This window comes from Meles meles, chromosome 7 (assembly GCF_922984935.1).
Source record: "Meles meles chromosome 7, mMelMel3.1 paternal haplotype, whole genome shotgun sequence".
NCBI lineage: Eukaryota > Metazoa > Chordata > Mammalia > Carnivora > Mustelidae > Meles > Meles meles.
In genome coordinates this window covers 127,758,838-127,775,590 of record NC_060072.1, presented here as the reverse complement: position 1 = coordinate 127,775,590, position 16,753 = coordinate 127,758,838, and the positions used below count along the sequence as shown (strand labels likewise).

At 40.0% G+C, this 16,753-nt stretch overlaps 1 protein-coding gene across 1 annotated transcript in view; it reads right to left on the bottom strand.

Moving 5' to 3' along the window:
* Positions 1 to 16,102, bottom strand: part of MRC1 (mannose receptor C-type 1) — a 105,496-nt gene extending 89,394 nt beyond the window's left edge. The window contains exons 1-2 of the mRNA XM_046013581.1: positions 15,945 to 16,102; positions 756 to 1,157 (exon numbers count right to left, since the gene is read on the bottom strand). Of these exons, the coding sequence (XP_045869537.1) occupies positions 756 to 1,157; positions 15,945 to 16,005 (463 nt within the window). The 5' untranslated portion in view covers positions 16,006 to 16,102. The remainder of the gene's footprint in view (positions 1 to 755; positions 1,158 to 15,944) is intronic.
* Positions 16,103 to 16,753: the final 651 nt, after the last annotated feature.

Sequence of the window (16,753 nt, the reverse complement as noted above, 5' to 3'; positions counted from 1 at the left end):
CCGTCAAGCCACCAGAGAATGAAATTTGGTCAAGAAAAGAGAAAACTAAATACTCTGGTTTTATTTAACTTTCAACAGCTTAAGGAACCAAATTCATATAAAATTATTTTCTGCCCACAGGTGTTACCACTTTCTAAAATGGTGGACTATGTTGCATGTTAATCTTCAGGCTAATTCCTTAGCCTTTCCAATCTTCTGGTTAGTCCATTCTTTTAATACCCATAAGGTGACAGAGAAACACTGAGAAACTTAAAAGATCAAGGAATGTCAGGATTTCATTTTAGGCAGTCTGACTTGGGAAAGAATGATTTTCCATGGGTCATTTCTCTAGGGATAGCTTAAACCAAAGGAAAAAAGACATCTGGTTAAATTCATTTATCACTACAACCAGATAATGTCAAATAGGAGACTTTTGGTCAAAGGCCAGAGTGAAAATTCATTTTTAAAAATCATAATCCATAGTTTAAAAAAAGCCTTAGCAGAAGTTAAACACACACACACACACACACACACACACACACACACACACACACACACAGAGTCATTCCATTAATTATAAACAGCTAAAGTATCATTCAGTACTTTTTACTATATTTATTCACTGTCATTTTCTCATAGCACACAGAATAGTTTAAAACACAATGAGTATTTCTAGCACAAACTAAACAAGAATATACTTACTTTCTTGAATTAGGTTCCAACTAAGAAAGATGAGAAAAATTTGACAGAAAGTCAAGATAGTCCATGCGTCTTACCTTCATAACCTCTAGAGCATAAATCATCTGTGGTCCCATAGATTTTCCATCTGCTCCATAAACCGGAACCCTTGTAAAGCATAATATTCTTTTCTTGTTTATTGCCATAGTTAAAAAATAAATCTTCTCCCTTGATCCCCAAAAGTGTGTCATTTTTGCACTCCCACTTCTGAAGTTCACTCTTTGGGTCACAGGCATACAGAGTGACAGGTACCCAGTCCGTTTTTGATGGTACCCCCAAACATAATTTAAAAGCAACACTCATAAGCCGGGATTCAGACACCCATCGGAATTTCTGTGCTTCATTGTCTTGGTTGCAAACCGCTGTTTGCACTGCACTGGGACTTAATGCTTCCACACAGCGCTTGTGATCTTCATTATATATTAAAAATTGCTTAGTGTCTGTTTAAGAAAGAAAAAAAGAACAAGAAAAGATGTTTAAGTGGATACATGTGACAAAGAATATTTCAGGTCAAAATTCCCAAATTTTCCATTTTCAGAAAACTTATGATCCCAGGAGAAGGGCGGATGTCCTTGAGACTGGAGAGAGAGAATGGGATGAGGGGCCTCTTCCCAGGAGGCCCCAGCAACTGGCCAGAAATCCTCAAGACATCCTAGTTCATTATGGGAGCATTACAAAAGGCCTGCCTTAAATGCACACAAATTGTAGTGTAGTAAAACATAAAAGGTCGAGAACAGAGAAAGAAATAATAACCATCTGAGTAAAGAAAAAAAAGGCCTTGGATGCCTGGGTGGCTCAATGGTTAAGTGTCCGCCTTCAGCTCAGGTCATGATCCCAGGGTCCTGGGATTGAGCCCCATGTTGGGCTCCCTGCTCAGTGGGGAGCCTGCTTCTCCCTCTGCCTGCTGCTCCCCCTGCTTGTACTCTCACGCTCTCTTGCTCTCTCTCTGGCAAAAAAAATAAATAAAATCTTTCTAAAAAAGAAAATTTAGATATGAATACATAAGCTGTAGAATTAGATATATGTGTACCCTAGAATAGAATTTTGAAATCTGATTCATTCCTACTCTCTTTGAGATAGAGGAAGCTCATACATAATTATTCTAATTATAATATTGGTGAGGTTTTTTTGTAACTTAAAAGATAGTTTTATTTTAGGAACTTTTACCCTTATGTTCAACAAATTTTTGAACTAAATACTTTCTGGAGAGTCCTGCTAGAGAAGTGTTTTGTTCTGGTTTCCCTTGCAACAATAGATAACTTAATATTGTAGCATCTAGATCTGTAAGTTAGTATCTCTTATATAATTTTAACTTTCATTTCATTGGCATACTCATGCCAGACTTTGTATAACAAAAAGGTATAAAAATGTACTTATAAGTATAATAATTTGTCAAGTTCACAGTAAAGATTAAATAAATATGTTTTTATTTCATTTGGGGTAATATTTTTGACAATAACTACAAATAACAGTGTTGTTTTATACTTATAATTTGGGGCTGGTAATTTATTTATTTATTTTTTACATTTTATTTATTTATTTGACAGACAGAGATCACAAGTAGGCCAAGAGGCAGGCAGATAGATAGAGGAGGAAGCAGGCTCCCTGCTGCGCAGAGAGCCCGATGCGGGGCTCGATCCCAAGACCCTGAGATCATGACCGGAGCCGAAGGCAGAGGCTTTAAACCACTGAGCCACCCAGGCGCCCCTGGGGCTGGTAATTTAAATAAATATGTGTAGATGGCTTATATTTAGAGTAGGTAGCTGCTATCTGGCAAAACTGAACTTCCTCTTGCCAAAAGAAAAAAAGAAAAGAAGGAAGGGAGGGAGGGAGAAAGGGTGGGAGGAATGAAGGAAAGAAGAAAGAAAGAAAGAAAGAAAGAAAGAAAGAAAGAAAGAAAGAAAGAAAGAAGATAAATAAAAAGAAAAGGATCTGGTAAGCATTTTTTTCCCTTAAAACAGAATTCATGTAAAGGTTTTTCCTTTTTGTTTATTTTTTAAAGAATAGACAAATGAAAAGAACAGACTTTTCATTTTATGACATAAATATCAACTATTACTCCTAAAGATTTACTGAATTTCTTCTATACAAGTGTTCTTTCAAAATGAGCTGGTAGAATTTCAGATATTCGAAGGTCTGAGTAATTAGCTCATTATTTTAAATCAAAGCATCCCTGTGAAATAGAACAAAGTCATCAAAGTACCACAGCAGAGTCCTTCACCGTTTACAAAACATCTTCACAAGCCATATTCTACTTACTGTCCTCAACACGCCTGTCAAATTAGCGCCATTACGTTCTGAGATCAGTTCTTGGACCATCAATTTAGGGCTTACGAAGATCTGTGCCTTCAAAGATTATTTTTCCCTGCCCTGCTCCTGCCTCTGCTCTTGTCCCACACTTGTTAGAGACCTCCTGCCTCTAACCTATCTGGTTTCCTAATTTGGAGCCACTCTGAAATTTAGCCAGGCTTCCTCGGAATGGGGTTCTCATTTCTCTTGGTTTGATTTCTTGGAATTGGGACTCAATAGAGTCTCAACTCATAACACCTGCTTCTGTTGGCATCTCTGGAGTTGACATCTGTCAACTGAGCATGCGATGCCCCTTCCGTCTAGCTGAACTCCTGCCCAGACTTGATCTCATCTTGTTGGTGCTCATGTCCTCGTGTGACAAGATGAGTAACTTTCTGCATTGGCAATAAAATCAAAATATTAATAATATGCTGTTTTGTTCATAATAAAACAGGAGATAGGAAAACAAAAAGTTAAAAAAAAAAACCTCAACTGCTATGATCATTTACCTCACTCACATAAATGTACATCTAGGCTCTTCTAATTTAAATGGTAATGAAGTCTGAAAATTTTGTCATATAGATCTGTAAACTCAACTATATGGCCCTTTACATTTAATTTGTTTTCTATTCTGCCAATGGTTTTCCTATTGAGACTTACCTTCCACTTTTTAGATAGTTTTGCTTAGTAACATCTCATCAACAGTAATATCTTCCGCATCATACATCAGCATCACTGAACAGCCAACATTTGTTCATTACCCAAATTCAGTCATACAACCATTTGGTCACCAGCCATTTAAGGTAAGGTGCTTGAAAGTTTTCATGCACAAATAGTGTTCTTCCTTTGGAGATTTGTACACTTATTTGACTTTCATTTCATGTACTTAATTTTCATCTGTAGTTCCATCTTAATTTTTCTCTAAATATCATGGCAAACATCCAATCTTCTGTTTTTCATTAATGGTGACATCATCCACTCATATCCATAAGCCAAAAACCTAGGATATCCTGGATACCCAGCTCTCCTTCACTTTCTAGAACAAAAGCAGAATCTACTGGCTCTACCCAAAAATATACTGTGACAATTTTACGTGTCAGTGTGGCTAGGTCATAGTACCCAGATATTTGGTTAAACAGCAGTCTGGATGTTGCTGTGAGGATTTGTTTGTTCATTTATTTATTTGATAAAAACTAACATTTTAATCAGTCAACTTTAAGTACATTATCCTCTGTACTGTGGGTGGGCCTCATCCAGTCAGTTGAAGGTCTTTAGAGATAAACAGACAGAGGTTCCCGAAGAAGAAAAAACTCTACTTCCAGATTGCCTTTGGACTTGAGCTACAATATCAATTCTTTCTTGAGTTTCCAGCCTGCCAGTCTACCCCTGTACATTTTGGTCTTGCCAGCCTTCACAACTGCATGAGCCAATTCCTTCAATATCTCCTGAGAGACAGAAGATGACAGATAGACAGATAAATAGATGATAGATACGTATAGGGATACACTTACATATAAACACATTCACATACCCTGTTGTTTCTATTTTTCTGGAGAACCCTGACAAATATATATATTCTAATCCATTATTTTCTCTCTTTCACTATGGCCAACACACTAGACCAAGCCAGGATAGTCTCACTCTGGTCTTCCTCTCTATGAAATGAAAGCATCAAAGAATATGACCCTTGAACTCCCAGCTTCCTAGGTGAGATGGGCCTAATTTGCCACCTGACTCCAAATTGCAGTACCTCCCTAATGTAATGGGTTGTTTCCACTTAATGATATAGAAGAGTCAGATTTCTTTGTTTTAGCAGATTACCTGTGATATGCATCCCATTCTGGTTGAGTGCTTATTCCACCATGATTTTTTTTTCTTTTTCTTCTACCTTGATGAGAGGTTTTCTAAGTTGGGAAGAGATTTTGTTTTTAACTGTATTTTCCCAAAACTTTAAATCCTTTAAGAGTGTGCTTTTGTACACAAGAGAAAAACATCAACCTCCACATCCTAGCTCCCTAGGGAGGACATGATCCTGTCCCTGCTCTCACTCACCACCTTCCAGCCACAAGGCTTTTCTGTTCCTCAAACCCTTCATTTCCACTTAAGAAACTTCATAGTTTAAGTTCCCTCTTCTTTGGATGCTCTTTAAGGTCCCAGCTCAAGTGTCAAGTCCTTAGTGAGCAGATGATCCAAATTTTGCTCTTTTTCTATATAATGTTCATAACCATCTTAAAATATACTCTTTTTAAAAAATCATTTAGTTTTAAATTGATTCTCCCTGATGGCTAGTGATGATGAGCATTTTTTCATGTGTCTGATAGCCATTTGTATATCTTCATTGGAGAAGTGTCTGTTCGTATCTTCTGCCCATTTTTTGATATGATTATCTGTTTTGTGTGTGTTGAGTTCGAGGAGGTCTTTACAGATCCTGGATATCAACCTTTTGTCTGTACTGTCATTTGCAAATATCTTCTCCCATTCTGTGGGTTGCCTTTTTGTTTTGTTGACTGTTTCCTTTGCTGTGCAGAAGCTTTTGATCTTTATCAAGTCCCAAAATTTCATTTTTGCTTTTGTTTCCTTTGCCTTTGGAGACATATCTTGAAAGAAGTTGCTGTGGCTGATATCGAAGAGGTTATTGACTATGTTCTCCTCTAGGATTCTGATGAATTCCTGTCTCATGTTGAGGTCTTTTATCCATTTCGAGTTTATCTTTGTGTACGCTGTAAGAGAATGGTCGAGTTTCATTCTTCTACATATGGCTGTCCAGTTTTCCCAGCAGCATTTATTGAAGAGACTGTCTTTTTTCCATTGTATATTTTTTCCTGTTTTGTCAAAGATTATTTGACCATAGAGTTGAGGGTCCATATCTGGGCTCTCTACTCTGTTCCACTGGACTATGTGTCTGTTTTTATGCCAGTACCATGCTGTCTTGGTGATCACAGATTTGTAGTAAAGCTTGAAATCAGGTAACGTGATGCCGCCAGTTTTGTTTTTGTTTTTCAACATTTCCTTAGCAATTCGGGGTCTCTTCTGATTCCATACAAATTTTAGGATTATTTGCTCCAGCTCTTTGAAAAATACCGGTGGAATTTTGATCGGAATGGCATTAAAAGTATAGATTGCTCTAGGCAATATAGACCTTTTAACAATGTTTATTCTTCCAATCCAAGAGCATGGAATGGTCTTCCATCTTTTCGTGTCTTCTTCAATTTCTTTCATGAGTGTTCTGTAGTTCCTCGAGTACAGATCCTTTACCTCTTTGGTTAGCTTTATTCCCAGGTATCTTATGGTTCTTGGTGCTATAGTAAATGGAATCGATTCTCTAATTTCCCCTTTTGTATTTTCATTGTTAGTGTATAAGAAAGCCACTGATTTCTGTATATTGACTTTGTATCCTGCCACGTTACTGAATTGCTGGATGAGTTCTAGTAGTTTGGGGGTGGAGTCTTTGGGGTTTTCCATATAAAGAATCATGTCATCTGTGAAGGGAGAGAGTTTGACTTCTTCATTGCCAATTTGGATACCTTTTATTTCTCTTTGTTTTCTGATTGCTGTTGCTAGGACTTCTAATACTATGTTGAACAGGAGTGGTGAGAGTGGGCACCCTTGTCGTGTTCCTGATCTCAACGGGAAGGCTGCAAGCTTTTTCCCATTGAGGATGATATTGCTGTGGGTCTTTCTGAGATATCACCTTACACCAGTTAGAATGGCCAAAATTAGCAAGACAGGAAACAACGTGTGTTGGAGAGGATGTGGAGAAAGGGGAACCCTCTTACACTGTTGGTGGGAATGCAAGTTAGTGCAGCCACTTTGGAGAACAGTGTGGAGATTCTTCCTCAAGAAATTAAAAATAGAGCTTCCCTATGACCCTGCAATTGCACTGCTGGGTATTTACCCCAAAGATACAGATGTAGTGAAAAGAAGAGCCATCTGTACCCCAATGTTTATAGCAGCAATGGCCACAGTCGCCAAACTGTGGAAACAACCAAGATGCCCTTCAACGGATGAATGGATAAGGCAGATGTGGTCCATATACACGATGGAGTATTATGCCTCCATCAGAAAGGATGAATATCCAATTTTGTAGCAACATGGATGGGACTGAGAGATTATGCTGAACAAAATAAGTCAAGCAGAGAGAGTCAAGTATCATATGGCTTCACTTATTTGTGGAGCATAACAAAGAACATGGAGGACATGGGGAGATGGAGAGGAGAAGGGAGTTGAGGGAAATTGGAAGGGGAGATGAACCATGATAGACTATGGACTCTGAAAAACAACCTGAGGGTTTTGAAGGGGCAGGGGGTGGGAGGTTGGGGAACCAGGTGGTGAGTAATAGGGAGGGCACTTATTGCATGGAGCACTGGGTGTGGTGCAAAAACAATGAATACTAGGGGCACCTGGGTGGCTCAGTGGTTTAAGCCTCTGCCTTCAGCTCAGGTCGTGATCCCGGGGTCCTGGGATAGAGCCCCGCATTGGGCTCTCTGCTCAGTGGAGAGCCTGCTTCCCTTCCTCTCTCTCTCTGCCTGCCTCTCTGCCTACTTGTGATCTCTGTCTGTCAAATAAATAAAATCTTTAAAAAAAAAAAAACAATGAATACTATTACGCTGAAAATAAATTTTAAAAAATCATTAATTATGTTTTGTCCATGTCCTTTTACTGGAATGTAAATCCCACAAGTAGAAAGACTTAATCTTTCTGGTTCAGGACTGTATCATCTCTTTTTGGAGCAAAATATTCTGTCCACAAATATTAGTTGAATGAATGAAAGGATATAAGTTTAATCTGAAGCATCTTGACTAATAACCCAGGAACATTAGTTTATTTAATAACTAATGAATGGTGACGGGTGTATTTCATGTTACTTCTTCCCCTGAAAGTTTATTTTTACCAAAAAACACTTCATAAATTGTTTATACAAGGAGTACTTGGAAATGAAAAGTTTCTATTTCAATTCAACCTTATCTATTCTGGTTTCCTTTATTTATCTTTGACATTAGGGAGCAGGGAAAGTTTGATATTGTCTTTGCTAGACAATATAAGGAAATGTAACATTATCACTTTATGATTCCACAGTAATCCATTATTCCTCTTCCCCACTAATAATCAACACGGAGTTTTCCTTTTATCATGGTCTCTGTGCAGTTGCTCTGATTTCTTCCTCTAAATAGAGTCAAGGCCTTGACCAAAAGATACCTAGTGGTATTTTTTTGATTTTTTTTGCCACTATTAACCATACCAATGTTTTATATATATAAACATTCTGTTCTCTGTCTATACTAGTTATGTAATTATAATAGAAACAGCACAAAGCTAACAAATGAGGACAGTAGAATTGTTATATTCCTTTCTCTGCCATCTCAATTATGGGATTGAATGTGTGTTTTTCTTTCTGCTTTTTAAATACCTGTCAGAAATATATTTACAGAATTGGGAGCTCCTGGGTGGCTCAGTGGGTTAAAGCCTCTGCCTTCAGCTCAGGTCATGATCCCAAGGTCCTGGGATTGAGCCCCTCATCTGGCTCTCTGCTCAGCAAGGAGCCTGCTTCCCCCTCTCTCTCTGCCTCCTCTCTGCCTACTTGTGATCTCTCTCTGTCAAATAAATAAATAAATAAAATCTTTAAAAAAAAAAAGAAATATATTTACAGAATTGAAGAGACCCATCTTTCATCTTTAACTTTATCTTCCTCAACTCAAATTAATTTTTCTTATTTTTTTGACGATTTTATTTATTTATTTGACACACAGAGAAACAGTGAGAGAGAGCACAAGCAGAGGGAGCAACAGGCAGAGGGAGAGGAAGAAGAAGACTCCCTGCTCAGCAGGGAGCCTGACATGGGTCTTGCTCTCAGGACCCTAGGATCATGACCTGAGATGAAGGCAGATGCTTAACCAAATGAGCCACCCAGAGGTCCCTCATATTAATTTTTTGATAAATATGTACCAGGTACTGTGCGGGTGACATTGTAAGGACAAACCAAAGACAACTTCTGTGCCCCACTGAGCTCATACTACCTGTAGCTAATTCAAAGGCAGAAACCTCAAAGGTCAAAAAACATACAAGGAAAGAAGCAATGATAATAAGTTTCAGTTCAATATCTCAAGTCAAAATAAGGGAAGACCAGGTAACCAATAACGTAAGTGTGAATATTATTTTTTTAAAATACATTCCACACCCAGCAAGGAGCCCAATGCAGGGCCCAAACCCACAACCTGAGATCAAGACCGGAGCTTAGATTAAGAGTCAGACACCTAACCAACTGAGCCACCCAGGTGCCCCATGAAGGTAAATATTCTTTTAAGCATGTTTTAATGGTTTTACATTTTTCCATAACATCAAGCAAATACTGAAATTTCTAAAGTGACTAGCAAAGAAAATTAGGTTATTAAATTTGACCCTCTGGAGACAGAACTATTATATGCTCTATTTCCTTATACATTTGTAGACCTTCCCCACTATTGATAAATGAAATCCTGACTTGCAAACATGAAAAACGATCTTTTGCAAGATAGAAAAACTAGATACAATGAAAATAATTGGGTATTTTGTAGCAGGTGCTGCCAGAACCCTACTTATTTCTTCTTGCCTTTTGCCATTTCAGTGCAGGCAACCCCACTCCTCAATGTCAGCACAGCATCTCTGGCCCTGGGGTGCATCAGAGGCCCCTGTCCTCACATGCTGTGAAGGCAAGAAGGGTTGGAGAATGAAGGCCCCCAGGAGGAGCTCTTCACCAGTGACTGATAGCAGCTGATGAAGAAACAACCCCAATCCCTGGCATATTGGGTGGGCTGCCTTATCACCCAGAACACCCCAGCAGGGCTGAACTCCAGCTGTCCACAGTGGCCATCAGCTCCTTCCCTTCCCGTCTCACCTCCCCACTCCTCTTCATGCCAATCACCATCAGAGATAGTGTCTTCAACAACCCGAACCAAGAAATCTGTCCCTAAAGCCTCAGTAAATGAAGGTAAAACCTACAGAGGTGTCCTCCAAGGACCAAGGTTAAGAGAAAAGCAGGTATTTATCATACACCAAGTACATGCAAAAGAACTAAGCCAAGTACTGGGGGCAGGCGCCAGACTAAGGATCACAGTGTTAGGTGTGGCAATATCAAATAAAAGAATAAAGGAAAAATTGAGAGTTATTTTAGTTTTCACTCTGATCCTTCATTTATTCACCAAATCTTCAGAGAACCTAATACTTGAAGTCACTGCATTTGGCCATTTGGGGAGGTACAAGGGTGAATCCAATATGGGTTATGACCTCAGAAGAAAGGTGATGGCAGGAGTAAGAAACTTCTCCAACTTCCTGTCTCATTTCCTAAGATATGAATAGCTACACCCTTCCTGATTTTGTTCACTCTTGTCTCAGCAGGTCACCCCAGTCTGCTGATCTCTTTACCTGTGTCCTGGATGCTACTCCCTTCTGTCTCTCAACTTGTTCTCTTTCTTTCTTTCTCTCCTAGATCTTCAACCTCAGATTGCCAGGCCCTCCCCCAATCCTAGGACAAACAAGCAAAATCTGTAGGTTTTGAACCTACACCACTCTTTCTTCTTTCTTCTTCCCCTCACAGTCATGCTAATTAATTAGTCTTTATGTATCATGTCCATATGACCATGTCATAATCAGAGCTCTGATGCTCACTGGCTATAGGACTTTGGTCAAGTTTCTAAACTATTCTGTTCTTCCTTTTCTCCATCTGAAAAATGAGGGGAAAATAATAGAACCTGCTCGTTGTTGTAAGGATCCAATGAGATCTTCTAAATAAAGCGCTGAGAACAGTTCCTGACCTGTGGAAATTACTATATACATGTTAAGTATTATCAGTAACGGGAAAATCAGTCTTGAAGACAGCATGAAATAGCTGAACAGAGGATGAGACTAGAGGAAAATAGAGCTGTTGCAGCAGCCCAGAGAAAGGCACAGAAGAGCAGAGATGATGGAGACTCCAGAGTTTCCAAACTCAAGAGACAAGTGATGTGGTGGAGAAAAGTACATTCTTTGGGGTCAGCAAACTTGTGATCGGATTTTGCCTCCACAATTCGCTAGTTGTATTGCTCAGGTAAATTAATAATTCTTGTCTTGCTTTCCCAATCTGTAAAATAGGAATAATAATGCTCCATGATAGACTTGCTATGAATTTCTGAATGAGATAATTTATGTAAAAAAACCCAGCATATCATTTTGCATTCAGTAAATATTGCAGGGTTAATGCCCTCCTTCCCCTCCCTGAGTGAAAAGTCTAAACAGTTGATACAAATAGAGGGACTAAGTCCTTTTTTGAAATACTGCTGTTTTGAGCACATTTTGTGTCTTTCCTTGTCAACACACTCCAGCTGGCAAATTCTTAGCCAGAAGACAATAGTCAAGAATCAGCTCTGGTCCTTAGTGGCTAGCTGACTTCTGAGCCTGTTTTCTCATGTAGTAAAAGGTGGGTGGTAACACCTACCCATCTTACCTCATGGGGCTATTGTGAAGGATCTGAAAATGATTGATGAATGGAATGAGGGATCTGAAAGGGCTTTGTGACTTTAACTTGGTTTGTAAGTGGACAAATTTGTCTTAGAATGCTTTCTCCTTCCGATCTCAGTTTCAATTCTTTTTGAAAGGGTCCTTGCTTTCTTACCACCTTTACTCTCATTTGTGTTCTGACTGATTTCTACTAGTCACCTCTATGGCCCAAACCAACCACATGATGTTCCATCCAACAATGCTTGATGGTGGCCAAGAGGAAGAGGACGTTAGTGTTCTCATTTTAACATCAGTTTGACTCCCTCTCAGCTATGGAATATGCAACTTCAGAAGCTGCTTTCCTTTTGTTCCACTCCTCTTGCGGCCTCTGTGACTTCTTAGTTCTCCCTTAGCTGTTTGCCTTCCAGTCCCAGAGGCCAGATCTGAGTGTTGAAGGATGCCTATGGACTCTAGCTCCCTTTTGAGGGCAAGGGGTTTTGTCTTTAACTGAGGTTGAGCACATATGACCCTGTAAAGTTCACATTTAACCAATGATGACTCCTCCTACTGAGAAATTAAGTTCAGCGTCCTCATAAGGTGCTGAATTGTCATGTAGCAAAACAAGTGTCATCTAACCATTAACCACAATATCCTACATATGCAGAACTCCATTTTTCAATTTCAGAAATGTCAGATGACGTTTCGAACAATAACAGGAAAAATAGACAAATATAAGAACAATGGAGGCAAAAAAACGATGACAAGAACTTGGTTTTGCTCAGTAACTAGATAAAGTGTGTCTTAAATCTGGTATCTAAAAGAAGTCATATGTAAAGGCAGAAATGAGGAGACTAGAAATAAAGAAAAATAGAAATATCATAAGGAAAATTTCATAAAAATTAAAATGACAAAGGGAATGGCAGTGGGGAATTGTTTCTTGAAGAATTTTAGATTGGTATTAACCAATCACTCATTCAGCAAGAAAACACATCGTTTCTCTTTAATAGAAAGAATACTCCCTTGGGAGTCAGGACTCCTAAGCACTAAATGGGTTGTGCTATTAACTAGTTGTGGTACTCTGGAAAGATCACTTAATCTGTCAGGACTTCAATTTTCTTACCTATAAAACACAGAGGTTGGATGCTGCATGAGACTGAGCCAGGGATCACGTTCACTGTATTTGTTTTACACTCATTGGCTAGTGAGGTCCTATTGTTGGCATCTTTTCCAACTCTGCCTCCCGTGACATAGCATTCGTAGTTTGAAATCAACCGTAGCAGGAATCTTACACCATGGAAATCACTAAATGCCCCAACTCAGTGCTTTTTTTTCCTCTTCTCTGAGAATCGATTGTTAAGTTTACTAACACACCATTGCTGATGAGCTAAGCCATTCCATTTTAAGCTGAAGATCTCAGCTGAGGTCTAACCTCTGTGTCTGAACATCTCTCACTATATCACTAATATGACTATATCCCCACTGAGATCTAAACATTAGTGCTGAATGCAACTCTTCCTGCTAACAGATAGCAGGGCAAGAGAAGCAGAAGAACTCCATGTACCACCCTCCCCACCCCACCCCACCCCCACTTAAGCTTGGGCTCCTAGCCCCTCGAGGTATGACGTGGGTACTCCCAGCACTGATGATGCGGGATGCACTACGGGAGGTAGGAGAAAGTGTTCTGAGTTAAAAATAAATAAATAAATAAATAAATAAATAAATAAATAAATAAACCACAGAAAGTAGGGAGACATTTCTGTGGGTTTTCTTCATGGGTTAGGACCCAGGGCAGCTGGTGCAAGAGGTGTGGGAATTCAAATACCCTTTGTTCTACTGCTTTATTATGAAGCCGTAACTAACCTCTGTCCATGTGCTGTGTGAACCAAGAAAAGGTAAAATCAGAATTATAGACTTTCAAGTTAGAGAAAAAAAATTTGGAAGGGGCTCCCTTACCCATTTTTTTTTCAAATTCTCTGAGTAAACACATCTTTAGCACCTCCCTGCTTCCCCCATATTTGTGCCTAAGAAGAGGAAGACATTCATCAGAGCAAGGCATCCTGCTGTCTCAAGGAGAGAAACTTTCCTAAGCAAATTGAGAAACATTTCTTGCCCCAAAACATTGAGTCAGTTTAAAGAAAATTAGTACCTACGCTGCCCAATATGGTGGACATCAGCCCTGAGGGTCTATTGTACACTTCAAAAGAGGCTAGTCTGAATTGAAATGTGCTCTAAGTACGAAATACATACTGGATTTTGAAAATTTAATGTTTAAAAAAAATCAATCAAAATGTTTAAAAAAAATCAAAAAAAAAATATGCCCGTATATTTTATCCTGATAAAATGATCAGGTGATATTAGTGATCTTCACAGAAAATATTTTGGATATATTGGGTTAAAAGAAATACATTCATAAGAATCAATGTCACCTGTTTCTTTTTACTTTTTTAGCATGGCTATGTAATTTAACCAATGATGTTTCTATTGGACTGCCTGGGTTAGAATCCAGGTCGCATACAGAGCCCTTGAATTGTTCATCGAGATTCTCTTTAAAGACCTTCAGTAACAAAGAACTCACTCCTAAGCAGACTATCCTATCTGAGACAGCTCAACTCTTAGATTTTCACTGGTCTTAGTTTTGATTTTTGTTGTTGCTTTTTTTTTAAGATTTTATTTATTTAACAGAGAGAAAGAGATCACAAGCAGGCAGAGAGGCAGGCGGGGGTGGGGGGGATCAGGCTCCCTACTGAGCAGAGAGCCCTATATGGGGCTCGATCACAGGACCCTGAGATCATGACCTGAGCTGAAGGCAGAGGCTTAACCCTCTGAGCCACCCAGGTTCCCCTCACTGGTCTTAGTTTTAACCTTTGGGGCCCTGAAGCCACAAGACAGACTAGCAAGTTGAACACTGTGTTAATGTCTAACCCCAGGCTGTGGTCTTCTCCCACTTGGGTTAAGCATCTCTTCCTCCAGCACCCCTTACTTACTGAGAGATATGCTTTGTCCAGCAATAAGGTAAAATATCTTTTCAGGCTCCAGGAACCTTACGGTTCTTTGGGAAATCTCTCCTTTAAATGCTTAATATACTGCTTTTATTGGATAATTTGTTACTGCTGTGGGAACAAGAAGTCACTACTTTTAATAGCTGGCACTTGGGAAGCCTTCCTATGGGCCAGACTATGTTCTAAACATTTTCAATTTTGTAACTCATTGAATCCTTGCAAAAACTTGGTGCAAGTAACATTATGCTCCCCATATAAACAGGGAATCTAAAACACAGAGTAATTAAGTAGCTCCCTGGCAAGAGCACGGGTCTTTCACTTGAGCTTTTGTACTCACTACTACTTCTTTTTCCTTTTTTTTTTTTCCCCAGTAGTCTCCACACCAGCATGGAGCCCAACATGAGGTTTGAACTCACCATCTAAGATTAAGACCTGAGCTCAGGTTAAGAGCCGGATACGTAACTGACTGAGACACCCAAGTGCCCCCATATAATCACCTCTACTTAATGCTCATTATGATTTAATATTTTCTGTGGTCAGCACCCTCTCTGGAAGTCTCCCGGTGGTGGGCATTTCTGTGTTACTGGTGTGCCCCAGTCCCGCCTGCACCATTACATGGAGAGTGTGGAGTGCCCTTGGAACAGAATGCACACATATGACCTGTGCTCATTTTGGAGAAGAGAAGAGAGATCAAGACCAAAGTTCAAAGTTGAGATCCCTTCCATCTCATTTCAAAAGGGAATGAAAATTCTAATGGGTACTCTCATTTGGAATTAAACAGGCTGAGTCTAAAGGACTAAAAAAGAAAAGGGAGACTCGACAACATCTTTGAGAATTGAAAAGCTATGATTTTGTTCCTTGTGAGTAACCACCAGTCTCCAGGAAAAAAAAGGCGGGGGGGGGGGGGGGAACAAGTGTAAATCAGTTGAACAACTTAGAATACTGATGAACTTTGTAGCTGTAAAAATCTATGGATGATTAAAAGGTTTGTTCACAGAAAAAGACGCGTTGTGAAAAACCTCATGGAATCTGTCCTTGGAGGATGATCTATGACCTTGTCCTTAGACCCACCATGAAGAAAGAGAGCAGTGCCGCCCTCCTTTTGGCCAAAAACATTCAGAAGATATTTCTTGGTGCTTAGACAGGAATATTGTGAATTGAAAACCAGAACGCACAAACTACAGAGGAAATGCCTCTAAGAACAGAACAGGGAAGGAACCATGGGATGTGAAAGAAGTCAGGAAGAAACAGGGGTTCTGTGGGGCTGGGGGCCAGGTAGCACCTCTGGCCTGAGAAGCCGCCTCCCTACTCCATGTTCCCGGCTTCCAAGAGGAGGAAAACTGTTTCCCCCACAGACCTGGTGGTGCAGGGGACTTTTGCTTTCCTCCTCACCACAGTATTAAAAGGAATCCATTAACCTTGACCCAAAAGGGAAGGTGTGCCATCTCCCCCAGGCCCCAAGTTAGAAAGCTTCCGCTTCAGTCAACTTACCCAACAGCTGTACAGCGACTGGAATGAGAGGGAAGAAAACCAGGAGCAGGGACAGCCTCATGTCCCACAGTTTATCCTTCACTTGCACTAATGGAGAGGAGGGGGGAGGAAGGAACCAAAACAATGCAGGCACCCAATCACCCCTTCTCCTACTCTGGTCTCCGAGCTGCCCTGCTGAAAAGAGGTGTGGAGGAAGCTCTCACTTTTAAAGGGCTTCTGAAATTAGGGAAAACCTCCAATAAGGAGATATCCTGTCACATGATGGTAGTTGGAAAAACAGGAATTCAAAGTTACAACTTTGCTTTGTAAGCTAACTTCTGAGAAGAGCAGACACAGAGGAAGGGAAGAAAGGGACACATGTGGGAGAGGGGTGAGGAAGGGAGGGTGGCGAAAGGGTGATGGTGAGAAACGCGGAGCCAGGCTGGCCTGCAGAGAAGGGAAGAAGTGAAACAGCTGTGTGGCTCAGGGCTGGCTCAGTAGGGGCTGTGTGAAAAGCAAGCAGGAGGCCATCACCTGGCCTAGAAAGTTGGGCCTCCCTCAGTGAAGCGGCAGAGCCAACGGCCTCTCAGCAGACAACCTCACTGTAGAGTGACAGAAATGGCAACACTAAAAAGGACAGTTTTGTGCTGGAAACGTTTTAAGGGCTGAAATGGATTCCCCTCATTTTGTATACTCAGTGCTTAGAGTGTCATGTTTTTTTTTCTTAGCTTCAAAAGACATCGTTCTCACAAAGCTTTGTTCCTTCAGTCAGAAGAAAAGTGAGAGACTAAACCTAAGAGGGAATCTCCTCAAGGCTAGGAAGCAGATAA